Source organism: Drosophila arizonae, chromosome 2, assembly GCF_054131065.1.
Source record: "Drosophila arizonae isolate 15081-1271.41 chromosome 2, UAZ_ARI_1.0, whole genome shotgun sequence".
In the NCBI taxonomy this organism is placed as follows: Eukaryota; Metazoa; Arthropoda; class Insecta; order Diptera; family Drosophilidae; genus Drosophila; species Drosophila arizonae.
In genome coordinates, this window is record NC_142922.1 from 18,894,822 (window position 1) to 18,921,183 (window position 26,362).

General features: G+C 40.7%; 1 protein-coding gene across 2 annotated transcripts in view; it reads right to left on the reverse strand.

The window, feature by feature from the left end:
- The window catches only part of Naam (Nicotinamide amidase), a 37,907-nt gene that overhangs the window by 4,644 nt on the left and 6,901 nt on the right, over positions 1–26,362 (reverse strand). The window contains exons 1-4 of one of the 2 annotated variants that reach the window (XM_089476611.1): positions 13,819–13,942; positions 13,495–13,684; positions 11,790–11,976; positions 419–523 (exon numbers count right to left, since the gene is read on the reverse strand). In XM_089476611.1, coding sequence (XP_089332737.1) covers positions 419–523; positions 11,790–11,976; positions 13,495–13,580 — 378 coding nt within the window. In that variant the 5' untranslated portion in view covers positions 13,581–13,684; positions 13,819–13,942. Of the gene's footprint in view, positions 1–418; positions 524–11,789; positions 11,977–13,494; positions 13,685–13,818; positions 13,943–26,362 lie in introns of those variants that run through there. The other variant, XM_089476603.1, reaches the window with a different exon arrangement.

Sequence of the window (26,362 nt, forward strand, 5' to 3'; positions counted from 1 at the left end):
TCCGCCTATGCACACGCACACAGCTACAGCTACAGCTACAGCTATATATATATAGAGCAACAGTATCATTCGATGGTGGCTGACATGCAGAGTACCGAGCGTCAGGCTCTCTTTCTCTCTCTCTCTGTCTCTCTTGCCGTTCCTCTCGTTGGCGGCAATGACTTTGGCTCATCCTGCGCTTCGCTTGGCTGCCTCCATTTTCATTTCTTGTTACGTTTTATGTCTTTCCGTCGCCGCGTACCTGCCAGCCCCGCACCAGCTTGCCGGTGCCCAGCCTGCCTGCGTTTTATCAGCTGAGCTGCTGCCCTATCTGTGGCCACAGCCCACGACTCACAACTGCCAGCTTCAATATTATCTTCGTCTTGGCTTCGTTATATTTTTTTTTTTCTTTTCTCTCTTCACCAACTCCAGGTCTCACCTCATGTCCTTGCTGCTGTGCACTGCAATTACTTATATCCAAGGAACCACTTATAAAATCATTTTGTACATCAACAATGAGAAACGCGTTCACCGGTCGCACAATCTGCCAAGAGAGTGAAAAAGAGAACGAGATAAGTTATATGGAATTAGAGCGAGCACAGCATACACGAATTTCGCTACAAATATAATTAACGAATGCGAAACACTCTCACTTACTAGATATTTTGAGGTGTTTAGAGAAAAACTTATTATAAGAGAAATCTTAAGTTAATTATATGTTAAAAATTATTTCTCATTTCTGCCTTCTCTTAGCAAGTCAGTCAAAGCAAAGACACGATTCTTTGAGTTAGGAACGCCAATAGCTAAATATGTGATATGATAATAATTGCATATATGCAATTATTGCATAATGGGAAAGAAAACCAACAATCAATCTAATCAATGTTTAAGCAACCGCCTGTTCAATTCAATGACTATTTACTAATACCCTAACAAGATAGGGTATTAAGATGGCAACATGAACAGCCACGAAAAATTGTAAGAAAATTGTATGGCCAAAGTAAGTGAAGCAGACACCACAAAAGACGTCGGGCCAAAGTACATAAGCACAAACATGAAAAGCTACAAAGAAATTTGTATACACGTGCATTAGTGGGTGTAGTATACATATGTGTGTGTACATGTGTGTGTGTGCTCGTGTGTGCGCTGATGAGTTTCTTCATTTTATTCATTTTTTTTTTCCTCTGCTGCTGCTCCTCTTCCTTTTTTGTCGCCGCCCATTATAAATGCGTTTTAAATGAAGTAAAAGCCAGTCAAAAAAAAAAAAAAAAAATAGCTTTCGAAAAAACGCTCGCATGAGAGCAAAGAGCTCGTTAGGTCTGCCATTGCTATCTTGACTGTCAGCCCAGCAGCTGTATAGAGTATAGAGCACAGGAGCTGCGCAGAGCAAAGCATCATCAGTAGCTGCAGCAGCAGGAGCGGGACCAGCAGCAGGAGCAGGAGCGGGTGCTGATGCACGATGTTCGTCGTCTAAGCTGATTATGTTCGAGCATATTTAAAATTAGTGAAGCGCTTTTAATTTGTTATTTATGTGCACGCTGATTATGAATGATTATGATCTATGCGCAAACACACACACAGAGACACACGCACATACACACACACTCACGCATACGCAATCGAAGCGAGTACTGAAAATGGAACAGGAATAGAGACTGGGAGGACAGTCAAGAGCAACAGCAGGAGCAGCAGGAGCAGTGGCACATTAGCGTCAGCACGTTGCAAGCGCCATGCGAATGAGAGATGATTGCGTGACACGTGAATCACGATTAAAGCTGACGTTTTTAATGCTATACAAATTCGTATTATTATAATTTATTAATCAATGAGATTTCTATGTTTCTATATATGTAATGCAATAAATTATTTTCCCTCATCTATGAAGTTATTTTTTTCTCGTATATCTCTTCATATTACTTGAAAGGCAGAAGGCTATTTTTATATTATATTTATATTTATTCATATATATATTCATATTCGAGCTGGTTTCTTGAATTATTCTTAGTATAATTGAAAATTGAAAAATTCTTAGGGACAGATTTAGTCACTCGCAATTAATTTGTCTTGGAGAATGTTTTATTGAATGCTGAATGCGCACTCAGCTTGGCCATCTCTAGATATCTGTTATTTACCGCTTGTTGTTGCCAGATTTGATTTGTGTTGCTGTTGCAACTGTTGGCAGAGCGTTTAAAATATGTCATCCAGCTAAATGCTTTAAAGCGGCCAACGTGAGTTGCAGCCGTAGCCGTAGACGTAACCGTAAACGCAGCCGTAACCGTAGCCGTAGCCATAGTTGTAGCCGCAGCCGCCACAGCAGGAGCAGCAGGTGGTACGCAAATGAAGCTGTGCGACTTGGTGGGAGCAGAAGGAAGATGAGAGCGAGAGAGACTGAGAGAGAGCGAGAGCGAGAGATGGAGAGAGGCTCCATGCTGAAAGGTTAGCTTGCTGTTGCTGCTAGTGCGGGGCAGACAGCGCTTAAGCAGTTGATGATTTATCGCCTGTTGCCAGTGGCTGTTGCCCTGCCAGTGGTTGGTATTAGTGCCTCTGCAAACATGGCGGTGGTGCAGCGGTGCAACGATGCAGCGGTGCTCGGGTGCCGCATAGTTGCGGAAGTGATTTACATTTCGCATGTCGAGCATGCGACGTATTTTGAGCATAGTTTTCGGTTAGCATACTTAGAGATAATGGCCGGATAAAGGTAGTTAATGTATCAATTTGCTGCCACATCTCTCTCTCTCTCTCTCTCTCTATGTGTGTATGTGTGTGTGTGTGGGTGAGCTATTTCTGGAACGAGCATATATCACGCTGGGAATTAAATGTGCTCTAACTGGCTTAGCAGCCCATAAGCGGATCAAAATCGAGCTGCTTCGCAAGGTATTGAGTGGCTTAAAATAGAAATGTCAACGTAATATGCGCCAATCAGATTGATTTCGTTCGAGTATATATGGAGGGAGCTTAATAACATAACATTTATGTTTCATTTTGTAATTGTATTTGTATCGAATATCTAACTAATACTTTAAAATTGAAAATACAAATTTATATAATAATACAATAGTTATAATAATAATACAATTATAGTAGTAGAAAGTTAAATCATATAATGGGAAGAGCTAATATATTCCTTCACACAAATTTATACAATTAATATTGCATTTTCTTGACGTATTATTTATCTAATTCTCTTTCATTTCACACTTACAGCTCTCATTGAGTTTCATCAATTAATTATACATAGTGGATCAACCTGTCAGAGTTTCCACAGCTGACCCCGAAATTCTGCGTCCATCAATTTTGGTTCACAATTTGAACATGAGTTTCACTCGCTCACCTCAAGTGAGGCTGTCGCCACAAGAAATCAGAGGAGCAGCATCCAATTATGAACCATTTGACGCAGCTGTTGCTGACGAGCCTCAATTCACCACCAACCCCCCCGCCCCCTCCCTCGCTCATCGAAAGCCAAAGCAAGTTGGCAAATTAACACGCACCTCTCACGGTCCCCTTCCGTTGCCGAGCTTTGCTCCTGCTCCTGCACTGGCTAATGCAAACAACTGACCCTTGGCCCGAGCACTTATTGTTATGGCCGCCCACCTCCCACCTCTGGTGCGCCCCCGTCTCGCCTGTTGCTACAGTTTAATTTAAAGTTGAAACTATGAATGTTTGATTAAAGTGCCAAGAAACGCTCAGAGCAGGAACTTCGAGCAGGAGGAGGGGAACGACCAGGGACCAGGGCCCAGAGCAGGCCGAAATCCTGTTCATTCATTTGGCTGGCAAATATGTTACAGCTAAATTAATTATTGAGCATTGGAGTGCGGTGCCCACAGACATGTTGTGGATGTGACACCCCACCTATAGGATGCCTTTGCCGTGTGCCAGGCTATTGCGGTCTGTGTGTGTGTGTGTGTGTGCGGCCAAGACAAGGCACCTTTTGGTAACCACAGCAAATCTTAAATTCAAATTACACTTCAGCCCGATTCTGTCAGAGTTGGCAACAAAAGAAACAAGTTATAGAAATAACTTTGCTACACCTAGCGCTCATTCTCTCTCTCACACACTCTTTCTGCCGCTGTCAATCTCTCTCTCTCTCTCTCTCTCTCTCTCTATTTCTCTCCGTCTTCTTCTCTCGCTTTGGCTGACATGTGTGGCTGACGAAAGTTTCAGTCTTTTGGCTGCTGCCATGCAACATTTCGAGTCAATTTCAGTGCTGAATAAATTTCAAAATCCGTAAAACCCAAAGAGCTGAGCTCTTTTCGCCCTTAGTTGAGAACTGCTGCTGCTGCTGCTCCTCACGAGCCGCAGACAAAACTGTCAAAGTGTATGTGTGTGTCTGTGTCTGTGTGTGCCAAAAAAGTTGCCAAGCTAAAGGAATAAGTACGGCAAATGGTGACGTCGACAGACAGCCAGGACGAGACGAAGGCGCACGAATCGAATGAAATTCAACGTGATATTGAAGTATGTGCCAAAAGGGAAACGTGCCCACCCGCACTCACAAACCCAGACATACCCTTGCACACACACACACACACATACATATGTATGGGTTTGAGGCAGGTGCTAAAGCAATTTCCGTTTTGAAATTGTTGCATAAGTTGGCGGCTCTGGCAGTTCGGGGCTGGGCCTGCCATTTGGCACATACTTCACTCGCGCGCTCTCGCCCTTTCTATATATAATGTATATGACTTTCTTTTTTTTTTTTTTTTTTTTTTTTGGCTACTCCTCAACATAGGCTAGACAGCACCCGAAACATTGTCGCTGACAGTTTGTGGGTTTTCGCTCTGTGTCTATGTCTGTGTGTCTGCCTGCGTGTGTGTGTGCAACAAAATTACATTATACAATTTATGCGGCTGACTGGGACCAGAAATTGTTTGGCCAACTCCCAGACGAGCATCTAGCGCAAACTAACTATAAATAAGCTAGACGCTTCAACGGGAAAAACGTCTACAAAACTTTGACACATTTGCAGGCATCCGAAAAGTACAAATAATAATAATAAATAAATAAATAAGTAAAACAACAAATGCGCTGGAGCTGATGTGCCAATAAGCGGCTTAAGAGAGTACAACTTTTCCACAAATTATTCCAATAATCTGCGTGGCTTGCAAAAACATTTTTATTGTTAGTATTTGAGTATCAAATAACGGATTTATATATCAGATAATATTTTTAAGCCGAAAATGTATTGTTATTTGTATGTGTATGTTTTAAATTTTTTTTTTTTAAATGCTTAAGCTTTAAATAGAACAAGTAAGAAAGCTCTAGTCGAGACTGCTCGACTACGAGATCCCCTGAACCCTTGGAGCAATAGATATTTCAATAATTTTTCGCGTCTTTCAGCTTACAGAAGAAACACGCACACACACACACACACACACAGGCACGTACGCACACACAGGCACACATACACACACACGCATACAGACACACATACACACACACAAACGCATACACACAAACGCATACACACACACACATACACACACACATACACAAACACATACACACACAAGCACCCACGCATAAACACGCATGGGCTGCAGTGTGCGCTTACTATGAGAACTTAATTGCTTAATAACTTTTTTTGTGGACGTAAGATCTTCATGAAACTTTTAGATTATGATTATAACATGAATATGCATGTAATTGCCAAAGCACAAGTCTCTAGTATTTGAAATACGCTTTTTACAAAAGTGATGGTGAGGGGGTGAATTTAGAGGTGGGGGGTTAATTTTGACAAAAACCGAAATTGTATAAATTGCATATAAGCATACATTAAAAATTTGGAGACTCTAGCAATAAAGGTGTAGAAGATATAATTTTATAACTGGTTTTCGATAAGGTTTTTTATCGATAAAAAAAGATCGGGATGAGTTATCGAATTTTAATGATAAACTTGATATGCGCGCTGTAATTACGGACATTTTAAAAAAAATTTGAAGTCTCTAGCTCTTATATCTTCTGAAATCGACGCGTTCATACATACGGACAGACGGACAGACGGACAGACGGACGGACGGACAGACGGACAGACGGACAGACGGACAGACAGACGGACAGGGCCAAATCAACTCAGCTCGTCGCCCTGATCAAGAATGTATATACTTTGTGGGGTCTGCCACGCCTCCTTCTCCCTGTTACATACATTTCAACAAAACCATTATACCCTGATTTCCCATTGAAAATGGGTTCAGGGTATAAAAACCTTTAATTGTTTGATAAATAATATTCTATAGTAATCTCAATATTCTTAGGCTTATAAATGAAATTCGTCTACCTATAATTTATATGTGAATATTGATTATATTCATTTATTATTAGTTTCATTTAATTGCATTAAAACAGAAATTTAAGTTCAGAGCAAAAGACTGCAACTGCAATTTAATCTTTTGCCTTTCAGTATTGTGCTAGAACAAAGGCTCACAGCAAGAGAGTCGCCTCGACCAAGCGCAATAATCATAGCACTGAAGAAAACATTAGCAGACAGAGAGAGAGAGAGAGAGAGAGAGAGAGAGAGAGATAAGACACAATTTCAAGACACACTTACAGGACAAAGAGAGAAGAGATAAGACACAATTGCGACTCGCTGCTCTAATTAAATGGTGAACAAATAAAATTGAGTCTGAAAAAGCTACTGAGAATGCATTTATGCTCGGCATTTAGACACACATACATACATACATATTTTATAAGCAATTGGCAAACATATATATATATATATACGTATATATATATTTATATTTAATTGTTTGCAGAACATGAAAAACGCTTTGTTTCACTTCTGCACTTGTGCTCTTTTTACACAAGGTATATATAATTTATAGCTAACTATCAACTTGGCTGTCTCTCACTCACTCTGTCCCCTCGCCCTCCCTCCTTTTGATTTAATGATGCCTACTACCGGAAAGCTTTTTCTATTGGAAAAGCATTTTTCATGTCAGACAACTGGCCAATCCAATTAAACAAAAACTGCCCAGCTGCCAACAGTTTTCTCACTCTTGCGCCTCTAAATCAACTGTTTCGCTTTCTCCTGCACCGGCTGTCTCGCTCCGTCACCGTCTCTGTCTCCGTCTCCCTCTCTCGCAGCTGGTGCTTTTTGTATGTTATAAGTCATTAACTTTCTAAATAATCGCCGCAGCGTGTCAACTTTGGTCGTTAAACTTTCATCAGTCGAGGACGTAACGGTAACTGCTGGGATGCTGGATTGAGGATTGGGAATCCCAAAAAAAACAGGGTGTGAGTGAGAGAGGAAAAGACGGAGAGAGATGAGAAAAAATTAAGCTCTCTGGACACGCGACAACGTCGCAAAAACCGGAGCTAAATTTATAGCAAGATATTATTTTCCGCTCGATGAGCAGACAAGTCGTAGGGCGACTTTTGGCACTCACTGTGCGGCGGTGTTCCTTATGACTGCCAGCTCTGCCCGCTTCCATCTAGAACCTGTGGCCGTGTTTCTCGGTGTCGGTGCGTAACTGAGCACAAAAATAATAATAAAAAATATAAAAAATACGCCGGCACATTGTGCTATAAATGAAGACATTATAAACGATGCTGCAGCACGACCCACCTCAACCACCCGAGACCACGCTCAATCTGACTGTGTGTGGATGTGTGTGTGTGTGTGTGTGTGGGTGGGTGGTGGTATATGTACGAGTTTGCGTGGGTATGTGTGTGAGTATGTGTGTAAGTAAGTGAGCCCAAGATTAACGGTAGACATTGTAAGACACTTAAAGCTGTTGAAGATTTTTGAGTCACTTTGTGGTTGGGGGTTCAATGAACTATATGATGACGCGCCTTATATGATATATTACAGCTTCCCAAATGTGCCAGCGAGCGCACATAGCCTAGAAATATATACCCATATATATATATGTGTTTATATATATGTGTGGGTTTCCGTTGGCAATTTACGATGCCTCTGGCTAAGAGCAGGTGGCAGCCGGGCAATAAATGTATTATATGAAGATAAAACTGTTTGAGGAAATGGCATACACACATAAAATGAAACAGCTAGCAACTGCCTTTCTCGGCGATTCTCAGTATTATCAACTGTTATTTTGTAGCCCCCTATAAACATTTATAGCTCGCAAATGAGTAAACAAAGACCAAAGGTCAGTTAAATGTGCTTTTCACATTCCAAGCATATGTATATACGAAAATATGATACATATTTGGGTATATACCTCTGTTCTTTTTAGTAGTAGTAATAGTTAAAAGTAGTAGTAGTAGTAGTAGTAGTAGTAGTAGTAGAACTTTATTTACTTATAAAATTTGTAATGACGTATTCTTATCCCGAAGAATCTTTAGGAAATACTCCCTTAGATAATTAATCCTATGATACTTAGTCAGTCTATAAAGTTATGCTGAATAGTTTAAAGTTCTTTGAACTTTTCGGATGGAATTCTTGAAGTTTCAAATGCAATTTCGGCATGTCAATTAATTAATCTGAACCATGCTTTATGGTACAATGCAAAAGCCGCAATCTGCTCGCTTCCTTCCCAGCAGCCGCCGTCCTTTTGTGCCCTGCTGTTGCCTTCAATTCCAGCACTTAAACTTTCAGTGTAAAAGGTCATTTTCGTGCACTTTGTCCCTCATCAAAAGCGCTGCTTGGCTGCCTCTTGCGGCGAGTGCTTGTTGGAGACCGCAGCATTTAACGCTTCACAGGACAGCGCCAGGACTATTACGCACAAACAGGCAAGGCACACACACACACACACACACTGACTAGGCACACCTTTTGTGCAGTTGGTTAAAAAGCATTTGAAGCCCATAAATTACGCATCTCACAATAATATAATCAAAATGTAAACGCAGTTGCATTGAATTTGCTGAAATATCTGCTGCCCCCTTCAATTCGCCCCTTTGGCCCTACCTTGGCCTGGCTTGCTTTGAGTTGATTGTTTTTGGGAGTGGCGGGCGGGCATGAATGCCAGTCACATTATTTCCATAAATTTGCGCTCGTTTCCGTTTCCGGCGCACTTCAAACGTTTACGCGCTCTATAACCAGCTGGACGCAGTCACACGCACACTCGCCGAATAACTGTAAAATGTAAAATGTACCTCCAAGCCGCGATATAAATTTGCCAATGATTTACGGGCGCTAAATGTTCTATTTATGTGTTTATGTCATTTAAATGGGCCCGCCGCAAGTTTTGGCCCGTCTAAGTTTTTGCGGGTCTCGTCCAACATTTGATTTGTTTATTATGCAAATTTCGCGCTTGCCAATTTTTGTTGTTTTTATTTTCATTTTGCATTACTTTCGTTTTATTATTCCCTCTCTCACTCTGTCTCTCTCACTCCCTCTTCGTCAGGGCACAAACATTAAACTGCAAATTACCATTTATGCAATTCATGCGGAAATACAAACAAAAGTCAATTTTATGGGGCGAAATTGTTGTTGCTCTCGGCGTTGTTGTTGTCATTTACTTTTCTTCTGCTTTTTTTTTTTTTTTTTTTTTTTTTTTTTTTTTGGCAAGCCTACAATTTACTGTTGCCAAAGGAAGCAGAGTGGGGGCTGCCATTTTTTAAGTGTTCCCTTTATTATTATATCAGCTGCCGGGACAATTTTTTTTTTATATGCGTTAATAAATTTTTATGCAATATTACACAATTTGGCTGGCACGAGAGGGTGGCGAAATCATCATCGTTTAAATGGCATATCAAAAATGAAATTATTTTTGTGGAATAATTTGTCGCGTGACAAACGAGGACAGCACTCAACAGCAGGCAGCCAGACAGGCAGCCAAGCGGCCAGGCCAGCCAGACAATGCGTGCCACCTACCATGCGTATACGTAATATTCTGCCAGCAAACTAATGCAAGTATAGCTAGAGGAGAGTTTGCCCGAAGAGCAGCTCACCTAAACATGTTGACTTTTCAAAATTGCGGAAAACTTTGATGCATAAATTAAAGCAATTTGCAAGGAAAGTTTAAAAACTTTTCTTTATAAAATTACGCGAAAATTCAACCCAACATATTCACGAACAAATTTTATCACTTTTCTAGGGTTATGGCTAATTTCCCAAGGGATTTACAGAATCTTTGCAGTTTGAGGAAAAAATAATATACAAAAATTAAGACATATGTGGGACGAATGAATGAAGACTGTGGGAATAAGAACTATTTTCATTGCTTTAAGGAAAATTGAAGTTGTTAAGATATATAAAACATAATATTTTGAAGAAAATTTATGTTTATAAGATAATATTTGGTATGGCAATTGGCAATTTCATTTTTTTTTTTTTTTTTTTTTTTTCTTTAAATATATATTTTCCATTAAAAGATATCTTATCCGAATCAAAATCTCCAGGTAGGGAATTCCGTTCAAGCACCAACCGAAGCACACTCCCTTTTTGTGCGAGTTTCCGCTTTGCACAGAAAAATCACGTGGAACCTCGATATATGTACACATATAAATATATATGTATATATTTACGCAGCTTTTTAGCGTAACTGAATATATATAAATATAATTTGCATACTAGTACATAAAAACTTTTCGTCACTCTGCATTTCGGCTTGAATTCAAATTAAATTCTCATTTATATTAAAAGTACATTAACCCGCAAAAAATACCGCCGTAAACAAAAACTTTTGTTTTGCGTAAATTTCAAAATACAAAACAAAATATATATATATATAAATAAATAAAAAAAAAATATATATAGGTATATATAGTCTGTGCCAATTGTTTGTGGCCCACAAATTTAAATCGTAATTTTCGACTTAATTTCAAGACTGTGATTTACTTCATGATGTATGAAGTGCAGAGCTCTTGGAGACTTTTGAGGAGCTTTAAAGAGTCGCAACATTTTCACATCACGTACACAACTTTACGACAGCTACTGTGGGCAACAATGTAAAGAGCAAACGCTGAAACAAATTTAGAAGAAAGCAGGCAGCAAATGAAGTCGCCAAGCCGTAGACAACAATAAAATAATTCGAATATACATATATATATATATATATATATATATGTATATATATATTTATTTTTTTTCTGATATTTTAATATGCGGGCAATGCCACTCGAGGAGCCAGAAGCCAGCTAACCAAATGAATGCAGCTCCGCTTCACATTTGCTGTGCCATTTTATTTGTCACGCGTTTTTATCACTTTGCGTGGAGGAGAGTGTATATGTGTGAATGTATATATATGTGTGTGTGTGTGTGTGGGTGTGTGTGTGCGTGCGTGTGTGGTCCCAGCATCAGATTATCACATTTGCATACGCCGCTGTTGCTTCGTGACAGGACAGTGCGATGATGATGACGATGACGACGGCAAGGGATATGATATAGGAGTTTCAGTTAAGGCTGTCTCTGCATCTGTGTGTGTGTGTGTGTATGTGTGTATGTGTTGAAAGGCATATAACCTCATATGCAGACAGTCCCAACCTGATGTGTGACATTTGCTGTAAGCGACATTTTACCGTCCAACATGGACTGATCAGGATTGAATTACACCCACAATCCGGGAGTCGGTCACTTTGATTGCAAACGCTGCGAATGGATGCGAATTTCGATTGGGCTACTATGTGTGTGTGTCTGTGTGTGGGTGTCTGTGTGCGTGCGTGTGTCTGTTTGGGTTTTTATGACGCAACTTCCGCGCAGCAAAACGTTGACAAATATTTTATTATCACATTTTATGATTTTATGAGTCCCCGGATATGAATCACTGAGTGGTGAGACGTTTGCCACACACACACCCACACACACACACACACAGACAAAATCACACACTATCACGTAGACACATAACAGTGGTGGATGGGCTTAAGCACACAAATACATACATACATATACTGAAAGCTTTGCTTACCGTTTTTATCCATTGATTCCAACAAAATTTAAACTCCTCCCTATCGATGAAGCCATCGCCGTTCTTATCAAAGACAGCGAATATTTGCTCGAGGCGTTCGTGTGGCACATCGTAGATGTGGCCCTTGTCATTACGGAACAGAGCACGGCAGATTAGCGTAAACTCAGCCAGATTCAGACGGTCATCGCTGCGTGGGAGTCGAGTGCCAGCAAAGGTGAATCAGGCATGAAAATAAACGAGAGCGCAAGATAGAGACGGCTGCCAGATGGAAAATAAACTTAACTTAGTTTCTAGTAACAAAATCAGATGAGAGCACATTGAGTCAGGCAGTGTTTGAGGGGGGGCGAGGGCGAGCGGAGGTCCTCTGATGTTTCTATAAGCCCGCTGCTAGTTGCCAGTTGGGGTTGTTTGTCATTGTAGCCGGCTGTCAGTTGGCAGCCGAGCTTTAAGTTCCATTCAGATTTCACTTATTTATAGCACAGTTTTTGGGGCGCGCCCTCGGCAACAGCAGCTGCTTTCAATTTGTTTTGCGTTTAATTAAGGTAAAATTAATGCGATTACGTTTATTGATTTGCGCTTAAAATGAATGGCGCCATAAAACTGTTGAAAATGTCAATTAGAATTAATTTATGCAACATTTACATAAATTTTTTATTCAACTTTTGCGTACATAAATTAACTTAGATTTCGCCCTCAAATGAATCGAACGATTTTATTTATTTTCTTTTATTTTTTTCATAATTAATTATTAATACCTGTCACGGCCCTTGTTGATGCTGGTAATTCACTTGATTTTATTTATTTATTTTCATGATTCACATTTTTCCTGTTTGTTCAATGCTTTTATCAAGAATTATTTTACTATTGACCAAGCCCAAATGGGCACTTAATGCCAATTCAATTCCAATTCGCTGTATTATTATATCTTGACTTGTCTACAGATCCACTATATGTTCGTTTCATAGCATTTAAGTATCAATAATTAAATAAAATTTTTAGTCTGGCCACAGTTTTTGAATGCTGTGTATTATTCAATTATCTTTAAATGAATATGTGAATATGTGAATGCAAGCAGTGAATATTGAATGCAAATAAATATTCATGCGGAGTTTCGCTTAATTAATTTAATCGCAATATGCCCATTTCGCAGTCGGCTCTGTCCACAGGGTGTACAAAGAGAATTATTATTAAGAAAAATATTGCATGTGCTTATCACAATTAATAATATTTCACAACTTTATGCAATTTGATGCAATTTAACTGTTTGTTTTTAAGTTAATTAAAGTGCATTAAATAATTATTCGAATGCTTTTACATGCGGCACGTGAATTGTATTATATTAATAATGAAATTAGTCAATAAATATGTAAAATGTGTTAAGCCATTTTCCAATGCGTGTTCTGAATTAATATTATTGACGTATTTTATTTTTTAGTTTATATACATTTTTCATATACATATACATTTTTGTATAAATTAAAATTTTTCTTATTTTTTACATTTTCAGTATTTCATCACATTTTATAATTATATATTTTATATTTACTTATTTTTTATATTTATTTTTAAAATTTTTTTTTTATTTTTAAAATTTATAATTATATATTTTATATTTACTTATTTTTTATATTTATTTTTAAAATTTTTTTTTTATTTTTAAAATTTTTTTGTTTGTCCGTCTGTCCTCTGTCTGTTCGATACGCACCCATCCTTGTCGAATGCCGTGAAGCAGGCGTCCATTGCTGAACCGCTCGAATCGTCGATGACAATTGGCGGTGTTGGTGAATCCATAACTGTGACAACGTTGCTAACGTGTCCAAGCAGCAAACAACTAGAGCGCTCGACGTGCGGCCTCTCTGAACTTGCCACTTAATGAAGCACGGAGACGAAGCCAACTGCAAGTTAAAGTGAAACCATCAATAATAACGCCAGTAGGCACACACACTCTCACACACACACACACACACACATATGCCACGCCCACTGAGCAGTGCCGTTAATACTAGTGTCTGGTGGTTACCCGGCTTACCCGCTCAGTTTGGACGCCCGCCAGTTACTGAGCCACCGGCCGCGGCCCGTTCCGATACTCGCCTTGCAATAGATTTATCGAATAAACAAAACAACGCCCGCACCACCCGCACCACCCGCACCGTTCGCATTGTCATGACGACGACGTCATCTTGTGGTTTATTTTATTTATTTGATTTCACGCCCCACCCATTGCCACTCGGAGCCAGCCAAGCGAGAGCGGCTTTTGTGGCTGCGCCCGCAGCGATTACCTGGCGGCCTTTTTCCTAATCAAAAACTGCGCATTTTGTAAGCCTTTAGTGAATGTTGTTGTTGCTGCTGTTATTGCTGTTGCTTTTGTTGTGAAAATGTGAAAATGTGAAAACGCCTTTGCAGCAGTTGCCACAACAAAATGCCAAAAGCTGCACCAAAGTTTCCAACTCGTAACCATCAAAACAGGAAAAAAACGAAAAAAAAACAAGTAAGAAGACTCTAGTCGAGACTGCTCGACTAGGAGATACCCTGAACCCTCTAAGCTGATATTCTAATCATTCTGCACTTCTTTTATGCACACATACATACACATGCATCCACACGCACGCATAAGCCTGCGCTCTGCTAACTGCGCAGTAAGCAGCGACTGCGCTTGGGCTGCGCTGCAGTGTGGGCAATATTATGAGAATTTATTTGTCGAATAATTTCTTTTGTAAACATATGATCTTAATGAAACTTTCAGAGGGTAATCATATGGTAAATATGTGTGTACATTCCAAAGCACAAGTCTCTAGTACTTGAAATGCGTTTTTTACAAATTGATGGAGAAGGGGGCGTGGTATCCAAAATCTGTAAGTTACAAAATCTTTGTATCTATTAACTTTATATACAACACAAATTTGAAGACTCCAGGTTTAAAAGTGTTCAAATTAGGCTAAAAAAAACAAAATCAATTTTTCGATTATTCTCGATAAAAAAGTTATCGGACGATTTATCGAAAAAATAAAGCAAACTCGTACTGCGTATGGTACACACGAGTATGCATGCCAAATTTCAGCTCTCTAGCTCTTATAACTTCTGAGATCGACGCACTCATACGGACGGACGGACGGACGGACGGACAGACGGACAGGGCTATATCGACTTAGATCGTCACGCTGATCAAGAATATATATACTTTGTGGGGTCTGCCACGCCTCCTTCTGCCCGTTACATACTTTTTCACAAAACCATTATACCCTGATTTCCCATTTTCAATGGGTTCAGGGTATAAAAAAAAAAACAAGAAATGCGGGTGAATCCACTGCAATTGCCAACGAACTGTGCGAGTCGCGATGTATGCGAGTGGCGGAGTCGATTTTAAACGCGTCGAAAGTACAGTTGCGCACACACACATCATATGTGTGTGTGTGTGTGTTTTTTTTTTGGCCCGACTTTTGATTGGCATATGTTCCTTTTGCTTTGTTGAAGGAAAAGAAAATTTTCGTAGAGGGCTCCACTCGACGACTTGAAATCAAGCTCTAACTAACAAGGCCAATTGTTGACATTTTGAGGGTCTTTCAGCTACAACTACTTCTTCTTCTTCTTCGTTGCCCAAGCCCCAACTTCTCATATGGTCTGTGAGGAATGACAATGAGCATTTTGCTAGCTAACAACTTGGCAATTATTAACTGTATGTAGCTCGCTATTTAGCTACGCGGATATTGAGGGAACTCATTAGTTTAGGGTACGGATTTCTTAAGAAATTAAGATTATATACGTAGACGCACCCTCGTTATACGCGGAAGACGCTATACTTATATAAATTTATCTTTGGATCAGAATTCTCGTCGCAATAACCGTAGGGACGGAGTCGATATAACCGGACTCTACTGTAGTTTACGAAAGATAATGAGAATGATAATGACAATCATATTAATGCCAAAATTTTTATGATACCACAGCTAAAGATAATAATGATAATAATAACAGTAATGTTGATAATTATATTTGATCGAAGAAAGTGAGAGAACGGTGCTCAGTCAAAGCTACACCTTGAAGGTTGACGATATAAGGCCCTCAATGATGGCAGATCCATCACATGTGATCGATTGACAGCCTGACAAATTATACATAAAATATTTTTATTTATTTTTTATTTTTGATAACATATGATAATGGCAATAACAATAGAAATATGATTATCAATGTTTATTCAAAAATGAATATAAATAATGTCCCGTTCAGTCTAGCGTTTTAACTCTAACCTGAGCCGCAGCTAGAAGCAGCATAATCCTTCATTCTGCTGCCTGCTGCCCCGTTAACAAGTGGGATTTGTGGTCCGCAATCGCCGGGAGCTCTGCAGCCAGAACCAAAGTATATAAGCCATAAAGCCATAGATTTCCATTCAACTTAAAGTCGCCGTCGCCGTCGTCGCCAAGCAGCAGGCATAGAGGCCGGCTCTAAGCCGAGCATTGTGCATGTTGTGCCGACATATACGGGCTAATGCGCAGCGAGCAATAAATTTAAATTTATATGGATGTTTACTTAATATTAAAGATTTATGCACAATATGTGGGCACAGCGACTGCAGCAGTCATTCACATGAGAATATACACGTATATATATATATAAATATATGTATATGTATATGATATATATATGTATATGAATATAGGTGGAAAAGGTCTAATAAAATAAAAATATGGCACAGCAAATGTGGCCGGCAATGGAGCCTGGTCATGATTTATGCCAACGCATAGAAACCAATCCCTGACCTATGAGCCCAAGACCCCTTCTAGCCACTCCTTACACTAAACCCCCCCCCCCCCCCCCCCCCTTCCAGCTGGTTTTGCTAGCCGCATGAATCAGCAGTAAAAATCTGTAAAGGCCCAGCAGCCACATAAAACCCATAAATGATTACTCAGTTAAGATTCTGCGCTCCACTCTCTGGCTTTTGTACTTTAATATACTGGAAACTTGGCCGCAGATAAACAAATAACAAATAACAAACAATTTTAAGGGCCGCTGTGCATGTGTGTGTGTGTGTGTGTGTGTGTGGTCTTTCTGCTGTTCGCCTTGTGCTACAATAAAAATGCGCATAATTTGCGCTGAGCTAAACAAAAGTTTCGCCCAAATAAACTTAAGTACAACTCCCCAAGGTAATGGATGGATGCGGGGGAGGTCGGGGAGGCAGGGATTGAGTTTCCAGGCGCCACAACACTAATTGAAAACTATTTTTAGGCAATGGCCCGCAGTGCCCGGGCGGGGGGGTTAATATGTAAATGGAGGATAACGCGAAATGCGCAAAACTTTTGCTGCCAAAACAATTTACGCGGCATTAAGCAAAACGCAAACGCAAACGCAAACTGAAATGCTCACCTTACCAGGCCCTCAGCGACGCCAGCACATATTTATTTATATTTGTTGTTGCTGTGCTCTTTTGGGCGGAGCCTCCAATTGTTTTCGATTAAAGTTGTCGACGTCAAAGTCATTGACTAAATAAAAAGCATCATAAAAATGAAAGCATTTAGCCCCAACTCTGATTCGTCATTGCCCCTCACACTTGGCCTCGCCCGCATCAAACGGCAAAAAACTTTGACAATTTTGGCAAATAATGAAGCCCGCACGTGTCGAAATTGTTTGCTCCAGGTGAGACAGTCGAAAGGTGAGACCCGAGTTGGCAGCCCAGAAGAACTTAATCCTGACTGCTTGACTGTGACTGAAGCTCCAAACTTTGATGGAATAAGAAACCCGAAAGACACTTTAAGCTCAACTTTCCGCCAATCATTGCAGCGCAGAGCCAAGCGCATTATGAAAATTAAAAAACAAAAAAAAAAAAAAAAAAATTAGAATGCGTGAAACTTGAGAAGAGAATTTCCTGCTGGAATTTGAGATTATAAGAAGTTGAAATTGCCGCCCTAAAACTGAAACTGAAGGTGAAGGTGAAAAGGCTTATTGGAGCTATTTTTAAACATGTGGAAAATTCGTAGTACATCAAGAGTTTTCAAGGTAGATAAGCTCTATATTTTCTTTAGATTATATTACATATGTATTAAATTAAAATTAGATCTAAACTAAATTCAAAGAGAACTTTTGATAGAAATCTTAAGCCAAGCTTCGACAGACTTGAGTCAGAGTCTTAGCAGATCTTAACAAAGCCCTCGCAGCTTAAATCAATGCAAATGAGGAGCACGAACCAACTATTTACATGGCAAACCGAAATCAAGGCAAACGAATTTCAGAAACTAGCCCCGAACGCCATTTATTTCCTTTCCTCTATGTAATCACTCCAAGCGGCGTGTCATCAAGTCAGCCATAAACAAAAATCATGGCTGCGAATCTTTTGAAGAATTTTAGTGGTTCTTCATCAGGGCTGTCGCATAAGCTGTAACTCACAGAAAGCGAAGCGGAAGGCGGAAGGCGGATGGCGGAAGGCGGACAGCTAAGCGCTGATGGTTGAACGCCGAACGCGGTGAACGGTAAGCGGTGAAAACTGAAGGCTGAAGTCTGAAGGCTGATGGGCTGAAGCCAGAAAGTCTTGCATAATTTGCCAGTTGGGGCAGTGAAAAGTAAATTACCGCCTAAGACTTCCTGCTCAGCTGGATGGGGGCGCGTCAAAAGTGGCTTGTCAAGCCGGTGGGATCAGCTAATAAACCACGCAATGCACGCGGCACCAACTGGCGCAGGAGCAGGAGCAGGAGCAGAAGCAGGAAACATCCACTAAGTGGCACGGCGCATTTAAAAGCAAACGCCCCGAGGTCGTGCCACAGTTTTGTTAGGCTGTGTAGGCTGAGGGAGCGCCAGTTGCGGGGCGTAGCGAAGCCAGCCATCAATTGAATTGCCAAAAAATTTAGCAGCTTCTGTTAGAGCAGCGCCCCAGCCAGCTGCCTATAAAAGCCTTTCAATTTTTTCACTTCTTACACGCTAACTGTGGGCATAACGAAATGTTCAGTACGTTTGTTACATTTAAATGAGATATATAGATATATAAAGATATACAAATGGTTAAGCTGATAAGCCTAATAGCTATGCCTCAAGCCTCTCAGCTTAGACACTTCGAATGAAGTGAATTTCTATTGGTGTACATAACAATAGGAAGAAAACCTCTTCTCTCATATATGGGAGAGTGTTTCTGTGAAACATTATTTATTTTTCTCTCTTACTGAAACTTCGTAATAATTCCAGTAATCTACTCTGTTGCTTAACATAAGCTCTCAGAGTGCTCGAGGTGTTTTATTCAATCTAGTATAACGAAATCATATGGAATGAAACGTCTTATACTCATTTATGGAACACATTTTATTGAGAGTGTTTATGTGAAACACTGTTTAGGATCTTCAAATTTATACTGAAGAGAGAATAAGACCGAAATTTCGTAATTTACTAACGTAAGCTCTTTCATAGTTCGACGTATATTGCTCTGTGAAGTGTAACAAGATCATATGGAATGAAACACCATATACCATATCATATATCATCATATTGGAGCATATGATAGTGAGAGTGTTTACATGCAACATTTCCAATTCCCCTCTCTCTCTCTCTCTCTCTCTCTCTCATCTCTCTTCAGACAGAAACTTCGAACGCCTAACGTCAATTATCCCATGTTTGGCCATGTATTCCTCTTTTACCCAGCTCTGCTATCCCACCCGGCACACCCTGAAAACTATTGTCTATGCATGCAACTTTGATATATTTGCTATTGCAAGCGTATTCAAATTTCGGCAAATTGAAAATTTAGGCAAGCCTTTGCTTCATTTTCGCATATTTTTTGGTTCGTTTTTCTTTTTTTGTGTGGATCCATGTTCTGTGGGGCTTGCTTAATGCAGGCACGTCAGCGGCAGACAGGAGAGCAGCCGTTCAGGACGACATGGGCCAGACATTGATGGATACGCAGCGTGGAATGCCACGTCAGCAGCTCAGCCCGTGGCATAGCATTTGGCTCTTGGCTACATTCCACACACTTGCCTTGCGGTCTGGCCATTAACAGTGCAGCCCTGCCCCGCAACGCCCCTCGCATGCCCTGCCTAGCTGTAGGTGTCAGAGCTGTACCTCAGTTTGTCAGTCACTCATCTCTGTGTGTGTGTGTGTGTCTGTGTGTTGGCAGCTGCGTGCTGGCCTTTTATCACTTGTTAGTATCTAAAAATACGTGGCGCACATGCCGCCCTTCATTTCATTTCATTTCATTTTATTTGGTTTCATTTCGTTTCATTTCATTTCTTTACCTGCCGCGCGCTTAAGCACAAAATGATAAATTGCCATTTTGACTGTAGCTGCCGCCCACTCCACGTCCCACTCCCAGTTCCTTCCCAAGCCTTTGGCTCGGGCTCTACCCCACCCCCCAGTCGATTGCGCAGCCCTGCCTGCTTGACACACGCCCTACCCTTTGCTCCTCGGCCTTGTGACCTCGTCGTGCTCAGCGCAGCGCTGAAAATGGCAAAAAAAAATCGAAAACTTCATGAAAATGAACTCGAATTCTGCACGCGCTATGGGCGCGGCTTGGACCAAAGCGACTGCGTGCGATTAGAGATGGACCCGTGCAAGACGTTATCTGCTCGTGATTTATTTGGAGTAATTTGTGTGAAATCGCATCTGATTCTGAATTCCAAGTCAGGTTGAATTTATTGTAAGGGTGTAGCTAGGTCTTGTTAAGGCAAGCTTATAATAAATATTTGAGATGAGCTCAATCGTAATTTGTCAATCGTATCAAGTCGTGACTTAGTCATATTACAATAAGTTAGGTTCTGTTATTAATTCATCTAATATATTGAGTAACTTGAGTAATTCCAATTCTCCAACTCGACATTATTTTAAACAATTTTCCAGTGATATTACAATATATTCATTTAAATTCCTTCAAGCTCTGGTTAGATTGTATTTTATTAGATATGTTGCTTGACTTAATAGACTCAACACATGTGCTGGAAAGGTCAGGTTGAGTCGTGTCACGAAGCACGACGCGTACTCAACGCAACTCAAGTGGAATGCGATAGAAGCTATCGTCCGTATCCTGTATCTGTATCTGGGTCCTGGGATATTGTTGGTTATTGCTGCGTAGCTTTGAAAAATGTTCGCGTTACGCGCCGCTGATGCTGACGCACAGATAACACTAAAGCAAACAGACACACACGCGCGCTCTCAAAGGCAGACACACTCGCACACACACTCATACACCTAACCAAAGTAAACAGAGGCATGCACATGCAGCAATAGCTTTGTTTGCCATTTGTTGTTCCTGTTGGCCTATGGTGATCTGTTTTGTATTGTGCTGCCGCTTGCTGGGCTACAGTGGTGCGCGTCTAGATAAAGACGGTGCTGCAGATATTGCTACAGATAAAGATGGAGATGAAAATAAAGATAAAGATACAGCTCCAACTGACTAGCGGGGAGAGGGGGTTGGTCAAGTGCTCAAAATGAGAGCGGCCTGCGAAAGGCTTCGTTTTGGCACGAACAGGTAAATTGAATATCGCCCATTCAGGGGCGACCTTTTCATTCGGCGCCCCGTTGGGAGTTGCGTCTGGGCCTGGGCACACGTCAACATGACATTAAAATGGTGTCGCATAAAACGTGTACTAAACGGAAGAGCGACAAAAAGACCTAATGAAATGGTTAACATGCTGGGGTTTTAGAGCCCCATTAAACGTTACGATGTGTTGCATTTCAGATACAGCCACCCGCACCCTGTAAACGACATGATTGTCTAATAATTCATTAATTTTAAAGATACGCATAATAAATGGCCAACCAATTAGCTCGCACATATAACTGACATTTTTATATATTTTATGTACTTTTTTAATGATTTTTAATGTACCGAGAGAATTTATGGATATTATGATTCTGTTAAGTTGATATTACTATATTGGATTTACAAGCAAATTATTATTATAAATTCATTGTTCTTAATAAAAAAAATAGTTATCCAAAAAAAAATAAAATATATAATTTTTTAAAAACCATACATTTACTTAACAAGAAATTTTTTATTATATGTTAACCCATTTTTAAGATTTTTTTGAAAGCTAAAAAATTGTTATTCAGATGAATAAATGAAAGAGAAAATAGAAGGATTTATAATAAAATTTGTCTAAAATGTAAAATATTAATTATTAATTAAATATTGTAGATTATTGAAGTAAACAAGAGCTCATTTAAATTTGGCATAAATTAAATACATTTTCTTTAAATATTTATGTAATATTTAATAAATTTCAGTCAACAATTTGTATGATTCTCTATCATCGATGCATCAAAGTATGTTCTCTATCTAAATATATATGCTTATGTATATATGTATTATCTGACATCATTCATTTTTCCTTCTCTCTCACACTCTCTTGCTCCCTCCCTCCCTCTCTCACTCTCACTCTCTCTCTCATTCGCTCGGTCACTCTATCTTGCCCTCTCTCTTTCACTGCCTCCTTCCATCACCTACTTCAGCCTATCACCTTCTCTCGGTCCCCATTTGTTGTCTCTTCTAGATCGACGCAATCTTATCACTATGTACCAGCTGTCCGGCTATTAAAGACATTTACTTAACAGTCCGACATGTCCTGGCATTAGTCCAGATATGGGCGACGAGCAGCGTCAAAGTGCCAATTCGCAGGGAATTACGCCATAAAAATCTTTTAGCATTACAACAGTCAGAAGCAAGATGCTTGCTACTAATCTGCCAGTGCAGATTATACCCTCAAGTCAATTTGGGCCGCAGTTTGAATGACTCTGTGTGTGTGTGTGAGTGTGTGTTTGTTGCGGCCATCAGTGCAAACGGTGCAAAAGAGTCCAAAATAATAATAAAAAGGGAAACTTCAAATGGCAAACGGCGCACAACTTCATTTAAAAGGCATTACGACAACACATTTGCCCCAATACCAACAACGGGAGCAACAACGAGAGCCAACAGCAGTTTACACCTTTTTTTCTTTTTGGCTTTAGCCAAAAGCAACGCCATAAACGTTGGCCCCATTAGCATTTTTTATGCATTAATGACAAGCCACAGAAATGGACACATCGTCATGCATATGAATGAAGCGGGTATGTGTGCGTGTGTGTGCGAGTGTGCGAGTGTGTGGATAAGTGTGTGTGACAATAGACACTAAGCCTTAACACACTGTGCAGCACACACACACACGCACAAAAGAGAGAAAAAAAGAGGAGGGCAACCGAAACTAGAAATGATTTTGACAAACTGCGCCTGTCTGTCGCTAGATGGCGCTATTGTTGATAAGCGCTCGCAATTGCGGATGTTTTGAATAATCGATGCTTCCTGTGTGTGGGAGTGTGTGGATGTGTGAGTATGTGGGTGTGTACATATGTATATGTATGTGTGTGTGTGGGTTTTCTCTATGATCAGCATACTTTTTGGCGTTCCGTTGATTTTTCACAATAAATTTTCAATTTGCAGCTCGCTGGGCCAATTCATATGCAAACATTTCTCGCTGGCTGCACATTTTTATTTGCCAATTAAAAATTGCCGCAGGCAATGCCAAATGCCCCCATCCTTCGCGCAGCTGCAGCAAATTGCAGCACATTTAAATATAAATTGTGTGCATTTGTTAGCTTTTTCTTCTTCTTCTCCTTCACCTCCTCCTCCTCCTCCTCCGCCTCAATTTTTGCTGTATTTGCTCCGGCAATCGTTGCACCTGCACTGGGCCAATCGCACTGTGTTGCATTTAAATTGCACATTGAACTCTGGCATTTTGATATCGCACACAGAGAGAAACGAGCACGCATATATCGAAACCATTCGATGGCAGTTAGGATAAAGCCGGCTGGCAGGAATCGAGCAAGGCGCACAGCCAGTCGGCACAATTTATTGGCAAAATATGCAGGTGAAACGAATCGTAGCTAAATGTAAACGAAATGCCAGTCAGCATACGGTTAAGAATGGTAACTGCAGCCAGCTCCTAACTCAATCAGCCCTTGGCTCCCACCACGGCCCTGCCCTGGCCTGCGCCTGTCCTCCTCTGTCCTCGCCTGTCCTCACCTGGCCAGCTGCATGTGTTGTTAGTTTACGTTATTGATTGCATCATGAATTATTGAAAGATTGCAAGCAAATGGCAGCAAACGAGCCGCCACACCGTTGCATAGATGCAGGTCATGCAATGCCGAATGTTTCACAAATCTCCCTCTCAACAGAACCAAGCAAACCAACAGTAGAGATTCGAAGAACCCTTTGAATTACATATAAAAGACTATCATCTTTCTATTGTGCATATTTCCAATTAGCCGAGCACTTTGACATGCATTCAATAATCTATCACTTCGAAAGGCATTCAATGCCAATATGCCAGATGCCATTGCAATTGGATGCCAATTAATCCGAAATTCGTGGCTAATTTATTAGCGAACTGCACTGTAGTAATTCATGCATCAGCTCCTCTTAATTTAATATTTTGTCTTTAATAATTGTCTGAGCTAATATCAATATTAGTTTTAGATATATGGAAACAGTATCTAAATATATTTAAAAATATATGTGCTGAAGAGATTTTCCTTTAAAACAGAGCAGAAGCAAGTCATGCAAATTTCAGACAGCCCCAAAGAGGAAATTCTCTCAAATTATCTGTTTACCGAAGGTACGGTAGAGTGTGCTATCTATATATATTTATGAGCGCTTGTATTTTCACATATAAATGAGGGCCTTTGCTACATTGCATAACAATGATTTATGCGCTGTCACATGTTGAAATTCGAGCAGCAATTTAAAGCAGAAATAATTCCTTAACAAGTGCACCGGATGCATGCAGAATTGCTGAAGAGCTCACCGAAATTTAAGCTCGGAGCAAACACAAGCCAAAAACTACGAAATGTGAATGTAGAAATTCCAGTGAATGATGACTCCTAGAACATGGAAAGATACACACCCACACACACACGCACACGCACAGCCTTAACTCAGTTCTGTTTAGAATGGATGTCAGTAAATGCAGGTCATGCTCTGTTTGGATTCACCTTTTCAGCTAAAAGCCTGCTGGCAATTTGTTGGCAATTCAGGAACGGCTTTAAATTTTGCATAGCAGAGCCACATGAATAGGGTCAAATAAATTAAGTAGCTTAGCCATAAGACAAAGGACCCGAAATGCGTAAGCTCCGGCCTTAAACTAACCGGCAAGAGCAGCATCTCTGGGTCAAGGCGTCCCAATCAATTCAAACTAAGCCAGTCCAAAGCAGCCGAATAAAAATGAAGGCTAGATAAGCCGACGCCCGAAAATGAGAGCGAAGCAAACGCTAACAAAAAGAGAGATAAATACTGGCCTAAAACTAAACTAACAATAAGTTTGGGGACCACAACAGCAGCGGCAGCAGCAGCAGCGGCAGCAGCGGCAGCGGTAGCGGCAGATTGATTGATTGATTGATTTAAATTAAAGCCATTAGGCGGCTGGCCGTCTAATTGAATCGATCAAGAACTCCGGGAGCTGGGTGCAATTGTAAATTGCTTTATAGCGATGCCTGCAGCCTGACTACACTTCATCGTAATGTCATTTCAAGCCAGGACACTTCATATAACATCCTGTCGTCGTATTTTATGACACAAACAGGCGTCGCCCGGTGCCCGGTGCCCGGTGCCCCGTGACTGTGCCTGGGCCCGGGAGAGTGCGGGTTATAGGTAGCTGAATAAACCAACAAATCAATTTGCCAGGTGCCTAGGCCCCAAAGCCCCCCGCATCAACAGAAGCCAGTAGCTCGTATCTGGACGGTACGTTTAGCTTTATTTCACTCTTGGTTGAGATTTATGAGCCAAGGGCGCGTTAGCCGGTAAAATAAAAAGAGGAAGAGCAGCAGCAGCAGCAAAAAAAAGAGAGAAGAAAAACAACACAGCAAATTGTTTTTGCTCAGTCGGCGCCGAAAGTTGCGCCTTGGGCCTGGAACTGGAGCCTGGACTGAGCATGAGAATGTAGATAAGCGAGATGGTGAGGCGGGGGCCGAGTGGGTTAGGGCTACTTCACTCCACCAACTCGAAGGCTCTCGGCTCTCTCTGGCTTGACCAGTCAGCATTTATTATTTATAATAGTCGCCGGGCTTTCCTTTTTGCTTGCCATTTAGTTTGCTTTGGTAACCTTTTTTAATAGACGACAGGCGCACCCATCCACCGAGCCACACAGCCACACAGCCACAGAGCCACTGTGCCACTGAGCCACCGAGCCACCCGCCCACGCACCAAACACAGTGAGACATTGCCAGCCATCCGGCAAGCAGTTTGTGCCACATTCAATTGCTTGGCCGGGCTTACTCTAGTAGTTGTTGTTGCTGTTGTTGTTGTTGTTGCCTATCAGTAAACATTTTATTGTCACACACTTGGCACAAATGGGTCGCTGGACGAGCTGCTCGGGCAACAACAGCAGCTCATAGATCCTAGACTCCTCCATACGGCAATCACAGCACAAAACAGTCAACAACAGCACGTGTTGTTGTTATGGCCATCGATACCCTTTCGACAGGTTTTATGGCATTTCAATAAAGCTAGTCAAGTATATATAGCGTACGCTGAAATAGCTGCAAATATCATCAAATTTATATATAGGGAGTGGCGCAAACTGAGACTATCTTTAAATAGAATTCTAGCTTGTGGCTTGAGTTCAATCAAGTTT